This window comes from Miniopterus schreibersii (genome assembly GCF_964146895.1).
Source record: "Miniopterus schreibersii genome assembly, chromosome: 7".
NCBI classification, from domain to species: Eukaryota; Metazoa; Chordata; class Mammalia; order Chiroptera; family Miniopteridae; genus Miniopterus; species Miniopterus schreibersii.
In genome coordinates this window covers 2,547,509-2,572,989 of record NC_138108.1, presented here as the reverse complement: position 1 = coordinate 2,572,989, position 25,481 = coordinate 2,547,509, and the positions used below count along the sequence as shown (strand labels likewise).

The 25,481-nt window shown below is 54.3% G+C and overlaps 1 protein-coding gene across 8 annotated transcripts in view; it reads left to right on the top strand.

Moving 5' to 3' along the window:
* AGAP1 (ArfGAP with GTPase domain, ankyrin repeat and PH domain 1) overlaps positions 1-25,481 on the top strand; it is a 340,037-nt gene that overhangs the window by 186,126 nt on the left and 128,430 nt on the right. For all 8 annotated transcript variants that reach the window (XM_081141778.1, XM_081141777.1, XM_081141775.1 and 5 more), the window contains one exon: positions 21,419-21,523. In XM_081141778.1, coding sequence (XP_080997904.1) covers positions 21,419-21,523 — 105 coding nt within the window. The remainder of the gene's footprint in view (positions 1-21,418; positions 21,524-25,481) is intronic.

The window sequence follows — 25,481 nt, the reverse complement described above, 5'->3', positions numbered from 1 at the left end:
CAGAAAAAACCCCGCTGCAGAAAGGAAACGAGCTGAGACCCTTGGTCGCCTGCTTTCGTGTTTCCTCTCGAGGACGGCCACTCTGGCCGCGGCCACCGTCCCCAAGTTCCGAGCAGCGTTTTCAGCCCCGAGAAAACTGAGTCCCGGTGGGAGCGAGGCTGGCGCACGACGGACGGGCCCCGAGTGAAATTCACGAGGAACGTGAACCTCCTGGTCAATTATTCAACTCCAAGTTCATTCGGAATAGAAAATTGCATCTTTGAGAAGAGATGACAGGGTTACAATGAATCAAATTCATCGTAAAGCCGCTCCCGTCGTCGTAATTTAAACTGTCATTTTCTCAAACAAGAACAATTCCCAGTATTTTTGAATCATCATGACGTAGGGGGTGCAGCCAGCACTCCCGAGGAGGCCATCTCTGCCCTTCCAGCCAGGACCCCAGACCCTGAGACCAGTGCCCCCCGGGTCCGCCTGCCAAGACAGCGGCTGTCGGACGCGACTCCGGACCTGTGGGGTCCCTTGGAAGGCGCAGCCTGGGCTGGGCCTCCCCAGAGCTCCGCTTCCGGCTGCTTTGCCCCACGAGGGCACAGTCCCCAAGAAGTGACCTCCACTGTGCACAAACTTTACGTCATCGGCGTGAGAAGTTGGACTTCACCTGGTGGCCTTTAAAGTCACTCCCCGCTCCGGGAGTTTAAGGCAGTTTCTGGTCAGTCCTGTGAGACCTGCACGTCCTGGTCACCTGGCAGAGCTGCCCGCCTGCGTTGGGCCTCCCCGAGGGGCTGACTGTGTCACCGTCCGACTCCCGGGGCCGTTACACTGCCTGGGCCCCATCAGACGTGGCGAGAGAGAGAGGAAAGTATTTTCTCAAGGAAGACTTGGATTTAGCAAAAAGGGGAGATAATTCCCAAAGACAATAACAATCCGCGGATTGGGGTGCCGGTGACGAGATCACCGCTCGGGAGGGTAAGCGGTGGCGCAGTTCCCTCGGCGGGCTCTGTTCTGTTGAAATGCGCCCTCCCCGGAGCGCGCAGGTGAGGCTTTCCTGCTGCTTCCCACGAGGGAGAGCCCACAGCCACCCTGTTAACTTTTTCTTTTTGTGGTTAATCGTCACCCGAGGATATTTTTCCGTTGATTTTTTTTTAGGAGAGAGTGGGAGGGGGCGGGGCTGGGGGCGGGGAGAGGAACATCCACGTGCCTCCTGCACAAGCCCGGCCCCGGGCCGGGGATGGAACCTGCAACCCAGGTACGTGCCCTTGACCAGGAATTGAACCGGAGACCCATCAGTCTGCGGGCTGACGCCGTAACCACTGAGCCACACTGGCCAGGGTGGTAATTTACTTTAACTGTTTCCCCAGCCGGTAAATACCCAGAGGAGTGTCTCTCGTCTGGGCTCCGGATGCTGTCCCGGCATCGGGGGGGGGTGTAGGAGTCATGTCGGTGGCCGGCCCCCCGCGCATACCTGTGCTCGGGAGGTGCCCTGGCCGCGCTGCTCCCGCCCGAGGCCCTGAGTGGCGGCCTCTGCTCCGTGGCGCTATGTTAAATTGGCTGGTTAATTCTGGTGTTATTTACCCTGCAATTCATTAGTTTCACCCCACCGTTGGCAGCTGACAGGCTGTAATTTCACGCCTCGCAATAAAAGATGTCTCATAATCTGCTTCATTTAGCAGCCGGAGAATTTAATGAAATTAACTGCAGTCCTAATTATGCCAGTGAATACTAAAGACCGCCGTCGAGTCTCCCGGAGAAAGGACGGGGTCCACCTCGTGAAGGATTCAGAGGGTAATTTCCCGGGAAAACTTGCAAACGTCGTCTCCTATCGGCCAACGAGGGCAGTTATGAGTGATTCACCGACGCCTGTAATTAACCGTGTTTCTGAGTGTCTCCCCCCGTCATCCGCGTTTCCAAACAAATTTGAAAGGGACTCCTCTCGCCCGGCGGGTGTGGCTCAGCGGCTGAGCATCGACCTGGGATCCAGGAGATTGAGGTTCGATTCTCAGCTGGGGCACATGCCCGGGTTTCGGGCTCGATCCCCAGTTGGGGACGTGCAGGAGGCAGCCAATCAATGACTCTCATCATGGATGTTTCTTTTCTTCTTTTTTTTTAAAATATATCTTTATTGATTTCAGAGAGAGGAAGGGAGAGGGAGAGAGAGAGAGAGAAACATCAATGAGGAGAGAGTCATTGATCGGCTGCAGCCCGCAACCCGGCCATGTGCCCTGACCGGGAATCTAACCCTGAGCGCCTGGATCCTAGGTCGATGCTTAACTGCTGAGCCAGGCCCGGCCGGGCTCATCATGGATGTTTCTACCTCTCTCTCTCCCTTTCCCTTCCTCTCTCTGAAATCAATAAAGACATTTAAAAAAAAAAAAAGAATGTGACCCCCCTCTCGGAGGGTGTGGAACATTCACGTTTCCACCCGAGGCCCTTCCGGGGTCTGTGATCCAAGGTGAGGTCCCCACCTGCCCGTCCAAGCTCAGCCTCGGGGCCCGGGCCTCCTCTGCTCCGAGGAAGCCAGGCTGCGGGGACGCTGCCGGCGGCTACCTGTCGGGCTTGGCGTTTCCCCCTCACCTGACCACTGGCCCGCCCTTCTCCAGGACACAGTCTCGCCTGCTTCATGGTCCAACCCCTCTCTGCCCTGGGTGTGGGGAAGAAGACGTGTTCTTGGCACCCGACACGCCCGTCTTCCTAGTCCACGTGTCACGCGGGCCCCCGCCTTTCCGAGCACACCTCGGCCACCCTGCCTTTCACTTCTCCCCCTCAGTGTCCTTCCCCGGCTCCTCCCCTTGGTACAGGACAAGGCAGGGGAAGGAAGAGAGGGGCTCGTGCTCGGAGAAGGCCCAGGACGGGCTGGCACACCTGCCTCCCCTCACCCACACCTGCCTCCACTCCCGGCCACCCCGTGCCCCCAGCAACGCCTTCTCTCGGCGCAGAGCTCTGTAACGCAAACACGGCACAGGTTACTAAGGTGACCGTGAAGGAAACACGTTGCCAGAGGGGTAGAGACTCAGGAAGGAGGAACCGTCCTTCTGGCCCCCTGCAGAGAGCAGTCCACGTGCATCACTGAGAGGTTCTGTTTAAGTGCAACAGGAATGTCAATAGCCGAGGATTAGTAACTGTTGCCTCTCCCTGATCTTTACAAATTAGTGACGTCTGACAGGTTCTAAAAACCATCACCTGCCCAGGCCCGTGACCTGGCACCTTGGGCTCCGGCACCTGTGCTCCGTGGGCTCCGTGGGCTCCATGCAGATCAGCACGTGCCCCTTGGCGTGGAGTCACTCTCCCCGGCTTCAGTCGCAGAGGCCTCCTTTGAAACCTGACGGCGGGCGTCTCCTCTTTCCCTGAGGCTGCTGGGGGTGGGGATGGGGCCGTGTAAGGAAGCGCTTTGGGGCGACTGGGAGTAGCTGCCGTGTATTGAAAAAGCGGCTGCTGTGCGGAGAATATTCGTGCTCACGATCACCCTTGATCTCCCTGCGTCTCCCGATGGCCGCCGGTGCTCCGTTTGGACGCTTTAGACTTGAAAAGGTGATTGTGCTGCAGAGTCGGGGATTCCACGGCCGCCCCACAGCCCACTCCTGTCAAGTCCATCCCCGGGCATCTGGGTTTGCAGGTCTGCGTCCATTTGGGAACCATGGCCTGTATGGGCAGCGAGTGACTGGCCTGCCGGGGGGTGACTGGCAAGCCTGTGTTTGGGATTGATGGGCCCGGACCCAGGGCCTTCCAGCTCGCACTGCGTCCCCCATTCCCCCTCCCCCAGGGCACCGATGGAGGGGCTCCCCGGCAGGGTGGTAGCCGGGTTGGCCTTCCCAGGACCCTCCCTCATCCAGGAGGTCTGGTCTCTAGGTGCCTTCCCAGCTGCTTAGCCCTGGGCCCCCCTCCGGCCTCTCCAGGATCCCGGAGCTTTCAGCCCGGCCTGGAGCGCCGGGAGCCAGCGGTGCTCAGAAGCACCCACCAGGCCCACGGCGCGGACTATACACATCAGCACCCGCTGGGTGTCCCGCTGCTCTTCACAGCCCGGAGGGAGGAGGGGCTCCGTGAGCACGTGGAGTTTGTGCTTGGAGGACACCCAGGCAGGCCCAGCTCCTGGGCGAGGCAGAAGCTCCACCCAGCTCCCAGGCCCCAGTTCCCACCACCCCCTTCCCAAGATGCACGTGGGGGCGCCATGCTGGTTTCGGAGGCTTTTAAGCCAGCGTGTGCTGTCTGCTCCCATCATTGCCTTGCCAGCAGCGTCTCTCAGTTTCCCCACCCGGGGGCATTTGCATCCGGGGCCTGGATGCCGGAGGCAGTGAGCTGGGCTCTGACCCCGGAAGGTCAGCCCCCTGCCCAGCAGAGCCGCCTGGGAGGCCTCGGGGAAACTCCAGTGCCGGAGCTTGTGAGCAGAGGCGGGGGGGGGGGGGGGGGGAGCGCTTCCCTGTGGCTCTCCGTGAACATAGCGGCTGCTATGAAGGTGGGGTTCAGGTGCAAAGAAGGAGCCCCCGTGTTTGGACGCACCCCCAGCATCTCCTCTGCAGGAGCCGGAGGCGATTTGGGCGACGAGCAGTAAGGAAACCTGAAGTATTTCTCTCTCAGACCCTCCCAGCTTATTAAAAGAACTTATAGACATGAAAATACATTAAAGTGGGCAACTCGGAGAGGGCGAGAGATTAACAGCCCTCGCTGAATAGAGCCCATTGAAGAGCGGGCCTGCGAGCCGCCGAGACTCCCACACAGGGTGTCGGGAGCTGCAGAGGGAGGTCGGGCCTGTCCAGAGTTTCGGGGGGAAGTGAAATTTAGAGATTAAAACTCAGAAACGCCCGCTTCCTGTATGTCTCTTCCCTTCTCCCAACTGGGGAGGTGGGCTTGGGAAGAAAGACGGTTCCGTAGCCGGTTCCCCGATTTCAGCCCCAAATTAAAAGATGGGCTTAGCCCGGCCAGCGTGGCTCAGCGGTTGAGCATCGACCTGGGATCCAGGAGATCGAGGTTCGATTCTCAGTAGGGGCACATGCCCGGGCTGCGGGCTCCATCCCCAGTGGGCGGCGTGCAGGAGGCAGCCGATCAATGATTCTCTCTCGTCATTGATGTTTCTATCTCTCTCCCTCTCCCTTCCTCTCTCTGAAATCAATAAAGACATAAAATAAATAAATATATAAAAGATCGGCTTAGCACGGGGCTGTGGAGGGGCTCCTGCACGTGCTGTCGATCGTCTGGCGTCCCTGCCGCTTTGTAACGCGAGGCCCAGCGCGGCCGAGGGGCCCGGCTGCAGGGGAGAGGCGGCCACCGGCTCCGACGAGCGCCCGACAGGTGCCCCGCCTTTGCGGCTCCGTTAGGAAAGGGTGTTAGCGCCTCTGAGTCACGGCCGGGGTGATGGCCGAGCGTGCCGGGAAAGTTAGCCAGCCGTCACTCAAGTTTTATCTCTTAATGAATGGAGACTGCTGAAGTAAGGGTTAGGTAATTGAGTTTATAATTAATTAGCCATAACCCTCATCAGATAAGGCAGTGGCGAGGAATCTCGTTTTATCTCCTTTCTCTCCCCGGGGCCTGCCCTTCATTGTCCTTGCCCTGACTGCCAGCACTTATCTCGGGCTCTGGGGCCCAGCCGTCAGCCCTCCCCGGCCGGCGGCCCCGAGGGGTGGTCAGCCGAGCCCCATTGTGCGGGGCGCCCGCAATCAGCCAGCTGTCCGGCCGTGATGAATTAGCGGTGGGAGTGACCCGGAGCCGCGCTCCAGATCGGCGATAGCTCGCAGGCCGCGCTGTCTGTCCGCACTTCGCCGCCGCTCTGATCTTTGACACTTGCGAACAAAGAGGTTACGGGAGGCAGGGCGGGAACGCGGGGGGCTCCTCCGGAAAGTTGGGCGGCTCACAAAAGAGCCCTTCGCTTCTGCAGCCCGCCATCCGCTCCACAAAGGGGAGACAGCAATGAGCTGATGCTCTTTCTTTGAGGACCTTCAAAATAAAAATCCCATGTTTCGGAGCTCTGCGTGTTCGGGGTACACGCCCTGGTGAGAAGCGAGGCCTCAGAATTCACCCCTGTGCGAAGGGACCCATCTTCTCGCGTCTCACACTGCGTGGGGGGACCTCCCCCTCCTCTGTTCAAAGATTGGACCCCGAGTGACTTGGCCAAGCTGAGGGAGGGATGTTTTAAGAAACAAGGGTGTGGCTTCCCTGCTTCTTTGGACACTGACTTAGAGCAGATTCCGGGCTTGTGGTGTCAACTTCCTGTGACTTGAGCTGTTTCTTCAATTAGCCCCCAGGCAGGTGCAGGTAACTCTCAGCCCCACGGGGATGCGGCGGTGAGAGGATGGGGGTCTCTGCACCCGCACTCGCTGCCCGTCGTGGACAGTCTGGGCGGCGGTTTTGTCGTCCTGTGTCAGCAAGTCCAGGTACCCCTGGCGGACACCCCTGGATAATTACCGGGGCCTCTGAAGCCGGAATGTTTCAGCAGGCGATGCGACCGAGTGATGATTTTTGAATGTTAATGAAAATTTAATCAGACCTGATATATTATTCGGCCTCATTTAGGGAGCAGAGTGTGATACAAGTGCCGAAATTTGTAGAACAAATGAGGTCAGTGTTTTGGGGGGTCGAGAGGAAACTCCCAGGGACCGATGGATTGTGATGGGAGGAAGGGGGTGGTTGGTTTGTTTGGGGTTTGGTTGGAAATAAATGACGGCTACTCTCAGCATTAATTTGGGAAGTGAGGTCATTAAGCAGAATTCCTAGTGAGTCGGCTTCCACTGTAGAAATGCTGGCTGCTGTCCTTGACCTAATTACTCCAATTTTTTAATGAATCCGATACGGTAAACAGGCGAGTTCTGGGCTCGCCTTGGAGAAGGGAAAGGAATTCGGTGGGTCAGTGCAGAGAGAGAGTGAGACCAAGGTGTGCAATTCAAGCTACTCAGCGCGGGAAAGTGGAGCTGGCCCGTTGAGCGGACGTCCACCCCACCAGCCTTCCGGAATCTTCCAGACTCTTCCAGAAGTCTTGGGGTCACATCCAACCAACCCATGACACCCAACACGATCAAGCCGTGCCGAGGCCTGAGACCATTCAGGCTGCCCCTTGTTCAAGGTCACCGGGTCGACGGTACTGCACAGAGCAGACCGTATGTCTCCTGCGCATCTGATAGACTCGTGCCTCGTGGCCCCGCTGGTGGCAGACCATGGGCACAGAGCAGACGGGGCATGTCCTCCGCCTTGTCCCCTTCAGGGGGCTGTGAGGTGTGCCCCCCGGGTGCTGTCAGATGGGCCGCTCCTGACAATCTCATTTCCCAGCTGGTTAGTCTGCCGCTCTTCACCCAGACGGGCACCAGCTAGTCCCTCATCCCACCTTCACCTGCTGTAGGCCCCGGAGCCACCCAGGCTCTACAGCCGCTGGTGTAGATGGTGTGGCCACAGACGACTCCGGGGAGTTAGCCTGGGGCCTGGACTCCTGGAGGAAGCCAGGGGCTTTCAGTCCCGCCTGGTGCCTGGTGCCTGGTGCCACCACTGCCACCTACTGGCCATGGTGTGGCAGTTTCTTGGCCTGGCCAAGCTTTGCCTGCGTCGCCGGGTGGCTGGGGGCGATCACACCGAGCAGGTGGAATGAGAGCCTTGCGATCGGGTCTCAGGAATGGCTGGGGGTCCGTCTGCTTTACTTTCTTACCATCATTTTTTATATATGGTCGTTCACGGAGCAAAAGACGAGAAATAGTTCTTTCGTTCTTGCAGCATCTTTTTTATTTCTGGAGCCAGTTTTCTGTGAAACACGCCTGGATCTCAGATGGCGCCCACACCAGTGGCCTGGGCGTCTGCTCAGTGCGCCCTCTGCGACGTAGTCGCCTTCAGAGGACGGCCTCTCGGAGTTTCTTCCTGTGTGTGTTGCTTCTGAAACCTCCACGTCAGTTATTTTAAACTAGGGTGCCTCCCGGACCCTCACCTGCGGAGAGACGCAGAAGAGGGTTGAAGGAGGGACGGACGAGGGTGCCCCCCAGATGCTCCGCAGACCAGCATCTCGGGCCCCCGCAGGGACTCGCGCTGACCGGGTGAGGGCGAGGGGTGGGTAAGGGGTGCTCGGCCCGTCAGCTTGGTGGTACTTAGCCGAGTCCACCTGGGGCGTGATTACCTGGATATATCGGGGAGTTAATGGTATGGCAGGCACTTCAAATTCAGTTATTCCTATATATTGTTCAGAGTACATGTCCCTGAAATTCTCATTTCTCTTTGCTGTCCTTTATTTACATCCCACCCCATATTGTCATTATTAAGTTAATCACGGATCTGTCATTTTTCACACTGAATGCTGAGCTTGTCTTACCTTGGATATATTCTAAAGTTATAAAAGTTGAGTTTTACTAAATCACAAAATGGAGTGATTCCAGTTTAGATACAAATAGAGTGTCCGTCTTCCTTTCCTTCAGATTCATCACTTGTGGTCTTTGTATCATAAATACACATCTAATCGGACCTCCTTCTCTCACTGCCTCGGTGCTGGGCCCCTGGGAGGCCAAGGTGGTCAAGTCGGAGGCTGTCCTACTGATTTGGAGACGGCGAATGGGTGGCCGGGCATCTGGCAGGGGGCGACAGCCTGGGCCTTGGTGCTGCAGAGACATGGGCTTGCATCCCTCTGGGTGGTTGCTGGGTATGTGGAGGCTGCTGCATCCCCAGGGGCCAGCCTTGTCCCAGAAGATCCGAAAATAGGTTCGATTTTCATCTGAATGTCGCATCACTGAGGCTGTAGCTTGTTCTTTCAGTTTTGTTCCATTCCCTGCCGGCTCACCCAGAATTATTTGGGTTGTATGAGAAAATATTCACCTGGTGTCGGCACCTGCTAGGGCACCCCAGGCATGGTTCCCTCCCCTGTCCTGTCCCGACCCTCCTGGGTTGCTCAGAGCACGTCCACTGGGGAGAGCGTGTCACCCTTGTTGCAACCTTTACGTCTAACACAGAAGCTACAGAAGTGGGCGCACACAAAAACGACAGTGTTGCATGTCACACGCACGTCGTCTATTCCTCCACGCGTGCGCCACTGGTGAGGGACACAGGAGGGCGCCTCTAGTGCGCCAGCTAGTACAAGGTCGGCGCCTGATAAGGACTGACGGACAAGATTGGGTGTAAAGAAAGGTTTTCCAGGTAAAGGCGCTGAAGAACCCGGGAGCCTGCCAAAGCTCATCCTCAGATATGCCTCTCGATCTGTTTTCTGTGGTTTGAGCAGATCAGGTGAGTGTAGCCGCGCTCGCTGCAGCCGGGGTGATCTGGGGGTTCTCACTGGCCCAGGACTGCTAAATTTTCACGACGCCGCTACTGCGCATCCTTTAATTTTAGTGTTGCCATTTTGGGGAAATGCTGATCTTAATTGCCAAAGCCTTTAACTCTGTATAAATTCAAATTGAACATAATTCAGACTATGTAGCAATCTTGAACACATTCCACCATCGACATTACCGCGGGAGGGAAACTTGAGCTGGGCATATAAAGTTGTAATTCTTTTCATTTTCCTCTAGTTGGTTAGCAGATCGTACTGTTCATTGCTCCGACGCATTTTATCCAGGGTTTTGGTAGCATTAGTTAAAAAACGAAAAGATAATGCTGCAGGATATGAACATAACATCTTTAGAGAAATAGATTTTTTCAGACTTTCAGCAGCAAACTTCTGGGGGGCTTTCTACCAATTAAAAGCATTTTTCCCCGTAAAAGATAAAGCTTAGCGGTGTGGTGTGTTTTTTTGGTAAAGACATTGAGCCTTCAGGTTGGCTGAATGTATACGTTTCCTTGACTGTGTTTAAAATCCAGTCACGGAGGGGGAAATTATTTTAAACCTGTGCAAAATTAGGAAAGCAGACCTTGTTAAGTCGTTATTATGACTCTTATCCAAAGGTGGTGAGAAGCAATGACTAGGAATTACTCCGCAGCGCATTGTAATTTGTGTGCACACTTCTAGGTCCTCACGGCTCCCGCGCGCCTCCCCTTTGTCAGAAGTTACAATGTATCAACTGCCGCGCGAGGCCCCTGTAACCTGAAAGGTGCGGCCCTCCCTGCCATGAAATTGATGAGCTGATGAGCTGGGAGAGACTCACTCATATTTTAATGCCACCCGTAGCAGCCTCACCCCCAGAGAGCGGGGGCATCAAAGTTGGTGGTAGCGAGGAGTATTTGCGGCTGTAATTGACAAATAATGCCCTCATAAATACTGCCAGTCTTTTCAATTAGTTTTCATCTAAAATTCGGGCTGCAAAATGATGGCCTGTCAACTGACAATGAATGGCAAAAATTAATAAATTGTCTTCTAAATAGAATGGACACTTAAGAAAAATTGGGCAGCCAATTTAGCACAGCATGGAGCGGGGGGAACCTTTTGTACTGATGCCCGGCTCTAATGTTGCCTCCGTCTTTATTAATGGTGCTCGGCGGCGGCTGACAGTTTTGTTGCTACTGGCAACTTTCTTCATTAAAATTAAAGCCGGCATCAAATTCCATTAGCCGTACTCTGGGCACCTTGCATTTTCTTATACATATTGTTTCTTTTATTAACTCCCTCTCCACCCGTGAGAAGTTTTAAGAGAAGTTAAATGGGAGGAATAATTCGCCAGGGCTGGAGAGCTGGTCTCTGTTCCAGGGGAGGGAGGGTTGTTACTTGCCCCGTTAGGGCCACGTCCTAAAATCTGCAGGCCCCTTTTGTGTTCCCTCCCCTTTCAAAGTGGGACCGTGTTTCCTCAATAAATACCTTCCCGTGTATTTTTCCTGAGCAGTTTTTTGTTTTGTTTGTTTTTAAGTTCTGCCTTCCCATTTCTGACTGTACCTGACACGACAGTGATCTGACCCGGGAGAGATGCATTTGTCAGGAATGCCTGAGCGTTGTTTTCCCCACAGGCATTAGTTTTATCTGCAGAACAAATTTCAACCTTTGACAGAAAAAAATCGAGCTTTGTGCTTAAGCAGTTCAGAAGCTTGAAATGCCTCAGCCCTGGAGCATCGCCTCTTTGGCAGCAAGAAGTAACGGTTCAGCCCTGGCCAGGTGGGTTAGAGCATCGTCCTGATACTCCAAGGTTGCGGGTTCGATCTCTGGTCAGGGCACATACAAGAAGCAACCGGTGAATGTATGATTGGGCGGAACAACAAATCAATGTTTCTTTCTCCCCCTTCCTCTCTCTCTCTCCAATCAATTTTTATTTTAATTTAAATAAAAAAGTAACCGTTCAGATTCTAGGACAGCTCAGGTCTGGCCTGTGTGTGTCCACCAGCAGGGGGGCTGTGTGGCTGCGGGGACGCCTCTGCAGAAGGAACTGGGCTGGTATCACCAACCACATGGGCACTTCTCCTCCCAGACCTGTCTCTTAACTGCTTTCTTATGCCCTCAGTAAAGCCAAGTTTAGCGGCTAACCTTCCTCGGGATTGTTTTTCACCTGTTAAATCTCACACCGAAAGAACCCCAGATACTCATTAAAACAAGAAAAAGTTAGGTGGGAGGCCACAAAGGAAAAGGCATTATACCAGAAAACCTACTACTAAACTTGAGCACCCTGGCAGTCAGGGCAAAAAGGGAAATACCGTTCGGAGCTCTGCTGGAAGCTGTGATAGTGCCTTAACTGACTTGAAACCATGAATTGCAATGACCTTCTTTTGTTTTTACTTCCAGGGGGTGGTTTATGGAATCACATAAGACATAAGAGTTAGCCTTTTCTAATCACATAGGTTCATGGTCGCCACTGTCTCCCCACACCTTCTACCCTCACGTCAGGGAGGAGTATGCGCAGTATCCAGAATGGCGTTAAATACAAGAGAACCTAACAAGTGAATATCCTTGTCTGACTTGTTCTCAGTTTTGGATTTTTTTTAATTGCAGACAGTGGCTGAAGCCCCAGATGTTTCATCATTAAAGATTGTGACTCTCTGCTTTGCAGGGAGGAGGCAGTTGTTGCAGTCTGTTTTCTCTAAAAATCATCTCTGACATTTCAGTAGTGAAGCGAATCATTTGAGTAATTGCAGGGAGGCCCTGCAGGCCAGTCCTTGTGAGTCGTCTTAAGTAATTAAATGAGGAACAACCTGCCAAATAGTCCTTCAGTTAGTTGCATTTAAAAAGATAAGTATTCACCAAGACTGTTAAAATGTAGACCTGAAGTTAAATTTTATTCCATGTATTGGGGTGACACTGGTGAAAACAGTGTTGTCTAAAGTTCTCCGATACATAACCTGTATGCCCCGTGTGTTCCCCACCCAAAGTCGAGTCTCCTTTAATATTGTTGACCGGTCCCTGAAACGAACCTGGATGCTAAACCCCTGCACATGCGTCCGGCCTTCTGAACGTCGGGGGGTGGGGGCTGCTCTTCCACTGCCCCCCCCCCAGATCTGAGCCCTGCAAGGAGACAATTGTTACTTGATGACCGAACCCACTAATATGTTACAGTAAATGGGGCATGAAATACAATACTTTATACAGAGTATATACTAAGTGATTCTCGTGTTGAAACAACAAGGCCATTTTTAACTTGCTGACACAATATTTGCAGTGTCTTCTCATTAAATTGTCTGATTAACAGTCAGCTTCGGCAGGGAGGCCGAGGGAGGCACTTTTTGAAGGTGACGAATCGGAGGACTTTCTGAGCACCGCCCTGTCCCCGTCTCGGTCTCCGACGGGGAAGGCTTCGGGGTGGAGTAAGGCAGGGCCTGTTCTGCGTGTCCGTTTTCATGGTGCAGTGTGGGCCGCTGCTGAGGACTTTATCCAGATTTTTTTTACATTAGTAAGGTGTCAGAGGCGCCGGTTAAGGGATGTATCTTTTGTTGATGGTGACAGCGGTCAGTCCCTGTCACAGCCTCTAAGTTGGAGCAGAGAAGACATTCGTGGAGGATGTTTGGCAGATGTCACATGGCTTCAAAAAGGACCATTTGGGAGGAAGAGGGCCATTTTGGTCCCTGCCCCGTGGGGGTCCCAGTTGTCCCCAGGTACCTTTGCCATGTCCACGTGTCACGGTGTCCTTGCACGGGGGTGCTTGTGTTTTGTGATGTCCCCGCCGTCCCTCGAAGGCCTCTGGCTGTCATACGGGGCCTCCCTCAGGGACCTGCCTCGGCGCCTGGGCATGCCGGCTTCCCGGACAGGCGACTGAATCCCGTTTCGTTTCCTTTCGCTGAAGGAGGAATGTCACAGGCTCCGTTACGTCCATTTCCCGACCAGGGAGGGCACCCACTGGGTGCGTTTGTGGTTCTCGCCGCCCCGGGCGGCCTGGGTGGCGGGCGAGGACGGGCGCCTGAGGTGATGGAGGGGCTCTATCCGCCGAATGCCCAGACGGCGGTCAGTGTTGAGGGGCGGCCCGCGGGGGCGTCACCCACAGCCGTTAAGGGCAGACACTGTCATCCGTGCTGCTGGACGCCTGTGACAGAAAGAGGCAGGTGGAAGGGAAGAGACACGAGGCGATGGAGAGATAAGATTCACTAGAAACATCAAGGGGGTCTGCCGGTCCTGCTCGAAATGGTTTCTTCGTTTCCATTTTTTCTCTCTTCGGATGAGGAGTTTTTTTAAATCCATGGTCACCGTTTTAGGGGCCCAGCGTGCTTTCTCCGCCCGCGCTCAGACTTCGCTCCTGGCGGGGCCCTGACTGCAGCGCAGCCCGCGGCCGGGGTGCGGGTCTCTGCGGCCGCGAGAAGCCCAAGGACCTGCCTTCCCTTCCCCGCCACATCCTCGGCCTTGTTCCGCTGACGGTGTGAAACCGCATTCCGTGTCCATCATTATTAAAATGTGAAGTGTGGCGGTCACGAAGCATCCATTTCGGGGCAGTTAGCTGAATAATTCTTTTCTTTATTATCCCAAATTACTGCCGCGCTCTGGAGAGGGGACGAGTTTAGCCAATTATTGCCATTTGAGCTGGATTTGTGGGTGATTAGCTCCTGGTCGAATCCAGTCCGGGCCGGCGCTTTGAAGCCAGGGCCCTGTGATTTTCTCAGCGGTGAGGTAGGAAGAGACGCGGCTAATGACAGGAAGGTCACGCGGGTCAGCTGACCCGTGTGTGGCGCAGGTTTGGGTTTCGCAAATAGGGCGCGGGCAATAACAAGTGTGTCGCTAACCCCGCCGTGCATAATCGGGCCTTTATAGGATTGTTGGAGATGCTGACAGCTCAATTAAAGTGTAACCCTCTGTACCCTGCGACCCGGCAGAACGACAGAAATATGACTAACCCGCAAGGGGAGGGTCGCGCGGGGGCCGGTTAAAGAGCTGGCGTCCTCTCCAGGCCCCCGGGCCCCCCCGCCCGGAGCAGAACCGGCCGGGAGAGAAGACCTGGCCTCTGCTGTGATGGCCCCTCTGGAGGCGGCCAGGGAGGCAGAGAGCCCTTGGGGGGTTTTTTAAGAGTTCAGTTAAGGGGGCTCCCTGCTGTTGCTGTGGAATCGCTTTAAGCTCGATGGAAAATTAAAGCGGGGCCGAGGTGGCAGAGCCCGCCTGTGCTGGGCCCATTGGCCCGTCAACGTTTTTACCGAAACTTAACATCCAGACGTCGCGTGTGTGAACCTGCTGGGAGTTTTCCGTTCGGGGGGCTGTGGGGAGACCGGTTGATTGGGATTAGTCTCTTGCACGCAGTGAGTTGACGGCACCGGGGGTTGGGGCTTCGCTATGTGGGTTTGGGAGGGGACACATTTCAACCCGTAAAGCCCTGACGGTCACTTTTCAGTCACAGCCACCTGCTCCTTGCCACCCCTCCAAGGGCGTCGTGGTCCAGCAGGCCGTCAGTGTCCCCCAGGAAGACAGCGCCACCGTGCCCCCCGACTAGAGAACAGTCTGGGCGGCACATAGTAGGTGCGCAGTAATTACCAGCTGAACGAATCCCCCATCCAAATCCAGAATGTCTTCTTCCTCCAGAAATGGTTTCCTCCGGGGCCGTAACTAAGTAGCTGTTCAGTTATCAGACCCAAAGGCCAGACAGGCCTGGCTCGGCTGCTGCTCCCTCCGCTGTGGCTCTGCCCACCCGCGGCCGCCCGGGAAGCGCGCAGGCTGTGACGTCCTGGGGACACGAGAAGCGGGACACCGTCATCGTGACGACGACTGCCCGGAGCTTGATAATTCACTTTTAAGATGCTCGAAAATATAAAAGTGATTTTGCATTAAAGTTATTTTTCTTCTAAGTTTGACATTTCTGGTTTATATTTACGATCCTCACGCAAAGACACCCTGTTCTCTCTTCATCTCTCTCTGTGCATAACACAGCCCGTATTACATGCACAGGGGTTTATTATTACTATTATTATTATTGATAAGCAGTGTCTCTTAGGACCAAGAGGACGGGTCAGAATCAACAATCCTGGCCCAGCTGCGCAGGCACGGGCCACGTGGCTCAGCTGCTCCGTACTTGGGTGAACTGTCTCTAAAACGATGGGGACCCCGAAGGTCCCTTTCTCCCTTGCATGTCTCTGTGTATGGACATTGTCAAGTCTCTCCTGGAACCGTGCGGGCGTCCTTGCTGTTAATCCGCTGACTGTTCCCGGCCGACTTCTTTCGCTTGCGTGTTTCCTGCACCGTGAACCGGGAGCCGCTGTGATCGTGGGGTCTCCCTGGTCTGGGGGTTCTTGCACCCTCGCTCCTCTGCTGCATCCTGCTCCCTGCACCGTCCGCGTCAGTCTCCCGGCTCAGCTCGGCGGCATTTTAGTGGAGTGGCGGGATGTTATTGCCTCCCCACCTTTTTATTTTATTTATTTTGGGATTTTAGGGTCTCAGTGGATTGCTTTGATACTTGGAGACATTTGGATTTGGGGAGACCTTTCAGGACTAGAAATCTCTGTGCATTGGGGTCATCATTCAGGCTAACCCTGTGCCAGGTACTGACGTGGGACGGGAGCCAGAGCCCGCCCGGCCCCCGGCCCTCAGGACGCCCAGCCCGTGGCGAGGACGGTCGTGTCTGTGTGGGGTGCTGGACTTGAAGTGCCCGATGGATCCCCAGAGAAGGACATCGGGTCGGGAGTGGGAAGCGAAGGCCCGAGGGAGTGGGGGAGCGACAGCCGACGACACGCACACTCCATCGAGGCCCCTGTGGAAGCTGCTGGCTTTTCTCTGCGACATTGTAGAGATTCACAGCCCCCGGCACCTGCTCTCGTGAGAGTCTGTTCAAAAGAGTTAAGAACACGAATCCTCGGATGCCGAAGAACCGGGAACAGTGCTCCTTAGAGAACCAAAGAAGGACCCGACCTCAGGCTTATTTATTTTTTTAGAAGTAGAAACATTCAGCATTTCTGAGCTCATGTGGGTATTTTAAGCCATGGAAAAAAATCGTTGTTTTTTAAACTTGGTAATTAGGCAGCTGTTGGCACCTGCCCAGTGCAGCAGGACAGTTCCGTTTAATACGCTTGTTTGTTTTTATTGATTTTAGAGAGAGGGGGTGGGAGAGAGGGAGATAGAAACATCAATGAGAGAGAGTCATTGATCGGCTGCCTCCTGCACGCCCCCGGCGGGGAATCGAGCCCGCAGCCCCGGCACGTGCCCTGAGAATCAGTCCGCGATCTCCTGGTTGACGCTCAGCCGCTGGTCCACACCAGCCAGACCTCGTGATCCGATCTTTACATGGAGCCAGCTGGCAGCCGCCGTGGCTCCCTTGCCGTGTAGGACCCTGGCCACTAAACGTCTCCCGTGTCACTGTGCCCTCTGCACCAGCAGACGCCAGCGCCACCCGGTCCCTCAGACTCAGAACAGGGACTGGTGTGCCTGGCAGGGACCCCGGTGCCGTCAGGAATCCTAGTTGGTAAATAATTGCTGCCGAGCGGAGTTTTAACGTAAATTTATGCGTAGTGCTGATCAGGGCTCGGGGCTGCGCAAGCCTCAAGCCTGAGGGACGGATTTCAGGTCGCACTTACGTTCGTGACGTTCACCTTGTGGGTTAGTTAAAGCTTGTTCAGTTCACGTTGCTTTTGGCTTCCAGTGACCTCTTGGGATGAGGCAGGGAATGCACGTGACTAGTAAGGAGGCTGCAGCCAGTGGACAGTCCTGCTCCTCACTCTGCCATCGAAAGGGTTCCTTGAGCAAAAAAATAAAAAATAAAAAGCCAGAGGTGCCTGCCTGGAATCTGATGTTTTGGTTGTAGCTCATTAAAGTCACAGACTTTCCAGTGCGTCAGTAAGTTAGGGGGTAGCAATTAGATCCACGTTTGCCGTTTCCAAGTAAGATAAGAGGGAGAGCCGAGATGTCACAAAGCCCTTAAATTTCTTACTGTGTAAAGAAGTAAAAGATGATTAAACCTTTAAAATTGGCCTGGAGGGTGAACTGACGCCCGGGGGGCGGGGCGGCCAAGCGTCGGGGTGACGCATAGAGACGGTGCTCCTGCTCTGTCTCGATGGTTTCCTGTTGCTGGTAATTAACCCAAACCATGGTGATGTGAAGCCATAAACATTTCGCCCTGGCCAGTGTTGCTCAGCGGTTAGAGCACCGGCCTGCGCACCGAGGGGTCGCAGGTTCAATCCCCAGCCCTGGTGGAGTGCATGTGGGAGGCAACCAATCAATGTGTCTCTCTCCCATCAATGTGTCTCCCCCCCCACACTCTCTAAAAATCAACGGGAAAAATATCCTTATGTGAGGATTAACAAAAATTAAAAAAAAGAAAAACCCCCACAACCATTTCATTATCTCTCAGGATCCTGTGGGCCAGGAGTTTGGGCCTGCACACTGGGAACAGCTCGTGTCTGCTCCCCAAGATGCCTCCTAGGGCTGGGTCCTCTCCTCACTCACGCGTTTGATGGCAGCCGGTCGGCGGCAGCTCTGTGAGAGCTCAGAGCCCAGGGCCTCTCCCCAGCCTCTGCAGCGGGACCATCCATCTCTCATAAGGCTGTTGGGCTCCCAAGGCATAGAAACGGGAGCGGCCAGGCCTCCGAAGGCGTCGGCTGGACTGGGTGCAGCGTAATCGCACCACATTCCGTTTGTTAAGTGGAGTCAGAGGGCCCAGGGCCACACCGGGAGCTGGGTGTTTGAGGGTCATCTTTGGAGACTGGCTACTTCTGTCTGTCTTCCCACACACGGAAGACCCTCACCCTTCCCCAGATTCACAAAGTCCCATCACAGCATCTGGCTGGAAGTTCAGGATTATTGTCGACATCAAGTGCACATGTGAATGAGGCTCCTCAGTTCTGATCCTTTCGGTCCAAAGACCAGGGAACTTGGGAGACGAGTTCTCTTACACACACACACACACACACACACACAGCCACAGCGCCGACACGGACAAGAGCCCTGTAGCAGACACTGGCCCACAGCACCTCTGAGCCCAGCGGGCACAGGCTCTAACCCGTCCTGCTCCGGGCACAGGGAGTGTGCTCTGCTCTGAGTGAGGGTGGCCATCCCCCTTGGTCCTGGGCTCCGCTCTCTGAGCAGACCTCCCTTCTCCGTAAGACGTGGCCTGTTTTCACAGCTGTGTGTCTTTCTCACCCTGCTACCTGCTGCACTTAGGTCGAGGGCCCAACATGAAAAGAATCCTACCTGGTATAATTCCTTTAAAAACCTCGTGGGTTTCCTTTGTATCAAATGGCCATCCATTCCATTAGACAAAAGCCAACCCACAGCTCCTTATCTCTAATCCGCAAACCTCCTCTGATTGGATGGGTCCATGAGGCCCTGCCTTCAATCTTGGTGAGTTCTCGAGAGGCGGGTCCGGCCTCCAGACCCTTGATGGTTTTGAGGTCACATCTACTGACATCCCTGGATTGTACTTCGCTCTGAGGCCAGTTCTTATCGGAGTCTTCTATGGGCAGGGGAAGCTGGGGTGCGACATGATTTTTCTCATGGTCCAGCCCAGCATGGCTTTTACATTGGAAATATTTTTTCTAATCCTGCTTGAAAACTCCCTTCTCCCGGGTTTATCAGAACCAGCAGCCAGTCTGCCCAGAAACCTCCCCAGCCAGGTCTGCACCCGGGCTGCTGTGCATCCCCGTGGGCAGCGGGTCTGAGATCATTCTGCCGCCAGAGCAGAACTCGCTGCCGTCTCCAACCTCGGGTAGCATGTTCCTCACCCCCTCCCGGCCTCCTCTACAGCTCAGCCCCCACACCCACCACCAACCTCAGCCGGCCGCCTGCTCCCAGGCCTGTGCCGCGTGGGTTTTATTTTTGCTACAGCAGTCCAGGATGCCGGCTCTGTTTTTATTTATTGTTGCCTAAGGATCTACCGCAAAACTTACCCATTTGCTGAAACTGTTATTTTATTCTTTGGTGGTTCAGAACTATGGACAGGGCACAGCTCGGCTTCTCGATCAGAGCTCCCCAGAGGAAGCTGCCAGCGCTCCTGGAGGTTCCAACCAGTATAGTAGCATCACTCACGCTGGGTCTGTTGGTTAATGCAGTCTCGGCATTTCCAAGTCAGGGTAGGACAGTTCACATGGGGACACGAGTACTGCAACTCTTGGGGTGTTGGGAGCCATCTCTTTTTTTAAAAAATATGTTTTTATTGATTTTTGTGGGGAGAGGAGGAGAGAGGGAGAGAGAGATAGAAATGTCGATGAGAGAGAAACATCAAAGGGCTGCCTCCTGCATGCCCTCTACTGGGGATCGAGCCCACAACCTGGGCATGTGCCCTGACCGGGTATCGAACCAGCGACCTCTTGGTGCATAGACAATGCTCAACTAACTGAGCCGCACCGGTTGGGCATGTTGGGAGCCATCCTGAGGCCAGCTACCAGGCTGGCTGTGCACATTGGGGAAGTTACCTAAGCTCTCTCTGCCTCAGTGGCCTCATCTGTAAAATGGAGATAAACTTAAGTTCCACCATAAGTTTGTAGCAGGTTAATACAAAAGGTTCTCAGAGCAGCCCCTGGCTCAAAATGAGCCCAATATTTTTTTGAAATTTAAAAAATTTTTTAAAAATAGATCTGGAGGTCACATGAGAGTCAAATCGAGCATTAACTGTGATTGACGCCTGCACTGTGATGGCCAGTCGGTGAGAAGCCGTCTTAAGCAGGGGATGGGTTTACATGTTCAGAAGTGGCATCTGAAGGACAGACCGCGGATGCGTTGTGACATCCTCCTGTGTGGCTTTCCCCTGGGTCATGCAGGATCAGAGAGACTTAGAATCACAAGGGCCATTTCCACTTGCCCAAGGGAGCAGCCTGCCGTGTGTCCCTGGCTAAGTGCCTTCTGGCCTCTGTCGTCTTCTGGCTGGTGGGATCACGGCTCCTCGGCCTTTCAGAGTTTAAAATGAGCTATTTTTAGGGTTTTCCATCTTCTTGGTGCTCAGAGTAGAACGTGTGGAAGTTTGAGAGGACAGAAGCGTGGGGGCCTCAGCCCGATGCAGTGAGGACCGTTCTGGTTGCATTGGTAGAAATTTGTCCCAAGGGGGGCCGATGGGTTCACGCTCTTTTGGCACTTTAGGGGATCCTACCTGTTGCTTATGGGGAGCCAGAGAGAGAGAGAGAGAGAGCGTGACATGCATAGAAACACATCAATGCGTTGGCACTCAGGCCATACAGGGAGGAACGTATGTCACCTGGTACAGCCCGGCCTCAGGCTGGCAACCGGGCACCGGACTCGGGAGCAGCTGTGACCTGCGGACTGGGTGGCCGAGGCTCAGTCTCCACAGTCTTTTGGGGGCACCAGGAGGGGTTGGGTAATAACCCAGCTGGGCCAAGGCTGGAGGTTAGAAATACAACTCTTGGGATGCCAGGGTATCCTTCGGGCCCCTCTGACTTTTGCAGCATTTGAATAGTACACGTATTGATTGAGAGGACCTTCCACAGGGAACCATAGAATTTAGGTAAGATTGTTGAGATTTGGACTATCTTTCACCAAGATAGTTCGTTTTCCTGGCACCAAAACAGAGCAGCCTCCTTTAGGTCCCTGATGACGCCACCTCTTCACGTCCGAGCTGCCCATCTGGCTTCTTAACCCCCGAAAGGGCAGAGGTTGGCTGGGAATTGGCAGTTAAAACAGCAATAAATCCCCATCAGTAATCTAAGGAAGACTGGAGTAAACGTGATCAGTGGTGTTCGTTTCCGAGTTTGAATGCTTTTCAAGGAGCCCTGATATGATTTCATTAGAAACAAATTTCAAGTAAATTATGCACAATTCATCTGTTAAATGCTGTCGCTACGTTTGCAAGCAGAATTTCATTTAATAAGTTCAAAATAAAATGTTCTAATTTGCAAATATCGCGAGGTAAGAATACCGTTGATGTCTTATTTAGAAAAGGGAAGTAGGTTTCCTTTTGTAAAACACACCTGCAGGCGTCCTGTGTGCTCGTAGGATACAATGTAGCACATCGCGGCAGCGAGATTACACCTGTTGGCCTCAGTATTGTGTGAAGTTCCACACGCACATCCACACCAAAGGAAATGGGCCGAATATATACATTGTATATAAAAGAGGGGGAAACCAAATCACCAAGCTAAAATTAAGTGTAAATTCCATTTAAGACGGCAAAGATAAAATGAAAGTTTGAAATCTTTTAAATTACCCATGTGCCTTCTTTTAAAAAAATTCACACGAGACGTTATTAATTTATACTTGGCTCCTTGCTCCTCGTAGGGCATGCTGCTGAAGCGGAGTGGCAAATCCTTGAACAAAGAGTGGAAAAAGAAGTATGTCACCCTGTGCGACAACGGTGTGCTCACCTACCACCCCAGCCTGCATGTGAGTATTGCCTGGGAGCGCTGGCGGCACCCACCTCCGCGCGGATGCCACGGGCGGGGGGGGGGGGGGGTGGCGGGTGCTGACGGCAGTCAGGCCCCTGGCCCTGAGTTGGCGTCCGACCTGGTCTCCTGCCCTGTCATAAAATGAAAATGCCCCTCGTGCTCCGTCAGACGCTGCGTCTCTCCTTCTCCCCAACAGCCGACCTGTGGGGCTCTAATTAATTCTACGAAGAACCTCAGTAGAAGGCCCAGGTGAAGTAACTTTTTAAATGAGAGTAAAAGGACAGGCGCAAGTAGTCAAAGAGAAAGGGGGAAAGAGACCGTCCCTCTGAAACCCTGGAACAGGGGACATGGTGCCTGGGGACCCAGGGTTCGCTCTGAGCAGCCGAGCACAAAAACGCAATTCGTGACTCAGTTTTTATTGTCAACTAAGAACACCCACCAGTTCATGAAGCAAGAGAAGCTCTTCTCTGTGTGTTAATAAAATCTGTTATGTTGGCGATTTATATGAGAGAGACAAAGAACAGAATTAATCTTCCTGGAGGAAATGCAGGCATTCGACCCCCAGTGAGCTCTTTGGGGCCCTGATAGTCTGAAGATGGGTGTTAGCTTCATAGCAACACGTTCCGAGAATCTTACATGTTTAACGTGTATTGATACAGGTAAATGGATAGATTCGAATACACAGTGTTAGCTGGTCAATTGATTGTATCACTGTGTTAAGCTTTTGATTTAAAATTGTAAATGCTTTTAAGCCCTGGTCGGTTTGGCTCAGTGGTTAGAGCTTCGGCCTGTGGACTGAAGGGTCCTGGGTTCAATTCCAGCCCAGGGCACGTACCTCGGTCGCAGGCTCGGTCCCCTGCCCCAGTCGGGGCGCACGCGGGAGGCAACCGATCGATGTCTCTCTTGCATCGGTGCCTCTGTCTGTCTCTCCCCCCCCTTCCGTTGTCTCTGAAAAAGCAATGGAAAAAATATCCTCGGGTGAAGATAGAAAACACTTTTTTTTAATTAAAAAAAATAAAATTTTAAGTACTTTTAAAATTGCATAGTTATCGACAAGTTAGAAATAAACATATTGATGATGATGAAAATCACCCCAAAATACCCCCGGAAGAACATGACTGCTAGCATTTGGGGGGCTTGCTCTCAGCCGCTGTGCGCGTCTCCTTCCACAAGCCTGCGGCCACCTGCGGAGGCTGCCTGGTCCCCTCCCCTAGGTGATGACAGATCATACGCACCTTCGCATGTCGGCAAATAAACAGGCCCCTGTGCCCCATTCCTAACGGTTACAGAGTATCCATCACGCAGATATGCCCTGGTTGGTTCGACACTATCTCCAAAAGGGACATTTGGCAAATAAATTTACTTCGAATTATTTTTACTAAGTAACTAATCAACGTCTGCTGTTCTCACCCGTGCCCGTGTCCATTTCCCTCCGACAAATTCCCAGCAGTCGGCCTCCTGAGTTGAGTATTGTGCTCCGACAGTTTGGGGCACATGTTGCCAGGTTCCCGGCAAGAGGATCCGTTTTACCTCCTCTGACAATACATCACAGGGCGCTTTCCACTGCACCCTCACGAGCGTGTAAATAAATTAAACGTATTAATTAATAAAAATAAATTTAATTAAAACAAATTAAATCCACTCCAACATGATAGGCAATAGGTGGCGTCCCTGCTGGGACGCTCACAGCTGTGCCTCCACCTTTTGCCGGCCTCCTCGACGTGTTTCGATGGCTGGAACGCCTCCCAGGTACAAGTTCTTGATTATACTGAGGACATTCCTTTGTGTGTGTTATTTTGGGTGATTTGGGGACTCAGGTCAGGTTGCTTCTCCACGTGGCCTCCAAATCAGAGACGTAACACCAGTCCCAGGAGGCCTTCCTGAGGCCAGTGCTGTCCTTGCAGGTCTTCAGCCCCTGCACCCCCAGCCCCTGCACCCCCAGCTCCTGCCCAGCAGAACCCCCACGCTCTGCTCGCACTGCTCCACTGGGGGGGAAGCTGCCCTCTCCTGGCCGAGTTCTCCCCAGGACCCCGTCAGAGAGCAAAGGCCTAATACTGACCAGGCTGCTCTGTGCCACCTAGAGAAGCGTAACCAAAACATTCTTCTCGCTGGACTCACCGAGCAGTAAAAAGTGAGATCTGACTGATGACGCATTTTGTCGAGGCCCCTCGCTGTCACCTGCTGAGCCCAGGCCCGGCCACAGGGACCTTTGCGGCTTCTTGCCGAGGGGAAGAGTGGGAACAGCTGTGTGTGCCGAACATTCCTGTGGGAGGCCAGCGCCTACCGGCTTTTCATCCCGACCTCTGGATTATATAATCACAGCTAGTTCTTCAGAAACCCTCCGGCAGGCCGCGTTTGTGATGTCCCCGGCGTGGGCCAGAGCCACCTTTTATTTTAACAAACACGATCCAACGTGGATATTCTGGAACGGGACTGGGAGCTCAGGGGGGCCCTGTTGCGTAATCGCAGGGCGAGCAGGAGCCCACGCCATCCCGGGGCGCAGAGCAGTTCGTGACAGTGTCCCGGGCACTGACGTTACAGACGCAGGTACGCGGCTCCCTGAGGGAGTGGCCGAATCCACGAGTGACCAGAATCACTCGGGCAGGGCCTTCGTCGTCAGCCTTCATCGATTCTGGTGTCACAGCCCAGCTTTGGAGGACCGTTTGGGGCAGGGTCGCTGAGCACTCTGGCTATGCTGGGGGGGGGCTCAGAGAGCCTACAGGTCCACGGCACTGTCTCTCGAACCGACTGTGTTCCCAGCTGTCCTTGGTGGACCTGGGCTGCCCCCCTTTTCAGGATTTGGAGGGTGCCCAGGAAGTTCAGGTCACAGGCCCGTCCCCTTCCGCACACAGCGCGGCCGCCTCCTTGGAGGTGGTGCATTTAGGGACATTGGGAACCGGCTGGACGTGCCTGGAGGAGGGTCCTTTCCCCGGTGGGGAGTCGGACGGACGGCCCTGTCTTATAAATGGTCGCTTAGGGTCCTAAAGAGTGTGCGACTCTGAAGCTTTCACCAGAAACTCTCAGCAAACCGAGGCTGCAGGAAAAGTCGGGCTTCTAAGGAAAAGCCGGTTTCAGGACCGGAGCTGCTGGGTGGGACCAGCCGTGTGGTGAGACGAAGACTTGCCAGAAAGCCCAGCTCTCGTGGCTCGCCGCCATCTCTCCAAATGCTGCCATTAGATTAAATAAAACTTCCCACGCGGCCTAGATGACAGATATCGAAGACCCTCCAAGCAGGGTGGCCGGCTTCGCTGCGACGAGGCTAGACGCGGGAAGCGAGACCGCCGCGTGGGCTCCGCGTTTGTTTCTCTGAGGAATTTCTCTGCAGCCCTTGAAACAGCCCTGGGTGCCTGACTTCCCTGGGGATACAGATGAGTGTCTCCCGGTTTCGTGACACTCGGCTGGATCCCCGGCCGGCCGGGCGAAGGGCAGCCTGTTCTGTGGACTTGAGTGCGAGCCCCAGGGAAGCACCTTGATGGAAAAGTGGGGGGGTAATGAGAAAGAGCTCGGACCTCGGGGCTCCACGGCTCAGCGTCGCCGCCCATTCATCTTCGTGTCGAGAGCGCCACCGTCCAGGGCACGGCTTGCCTTCCTGCCGACCAAGGTGCGCCTGCGAGAGCCCGCTCGGGGCCGGGGTCACCAAGGCCTCTCAGGCGCCCTGGCCGGGAAGGCGAGTCCCCCGGCTGCCTCCGAGGGCGGGGGTGCGGCCCCCTGGCTGGCGCGCCTGCTGCGAGTCCTTCCCGGGCCTGCGCTGCCGAGTTGGAAGCGGCCGGGAGGCCGTCGTTTCTCCCTGACTGTCCTCGCAGGATGTTCCTTCCTGGACGCATCCATTCTGGCTGCGTGAAGCCTTGGGTTCTACGCGTCGTTGACGTTTGGGATGTTTTTTCACACCAGTTAAGAGTCTCTCTGGAGCTCGGGATGTGAATGTAGAAGCTGGAGCAGAGCGCTGGAGAGGAAGG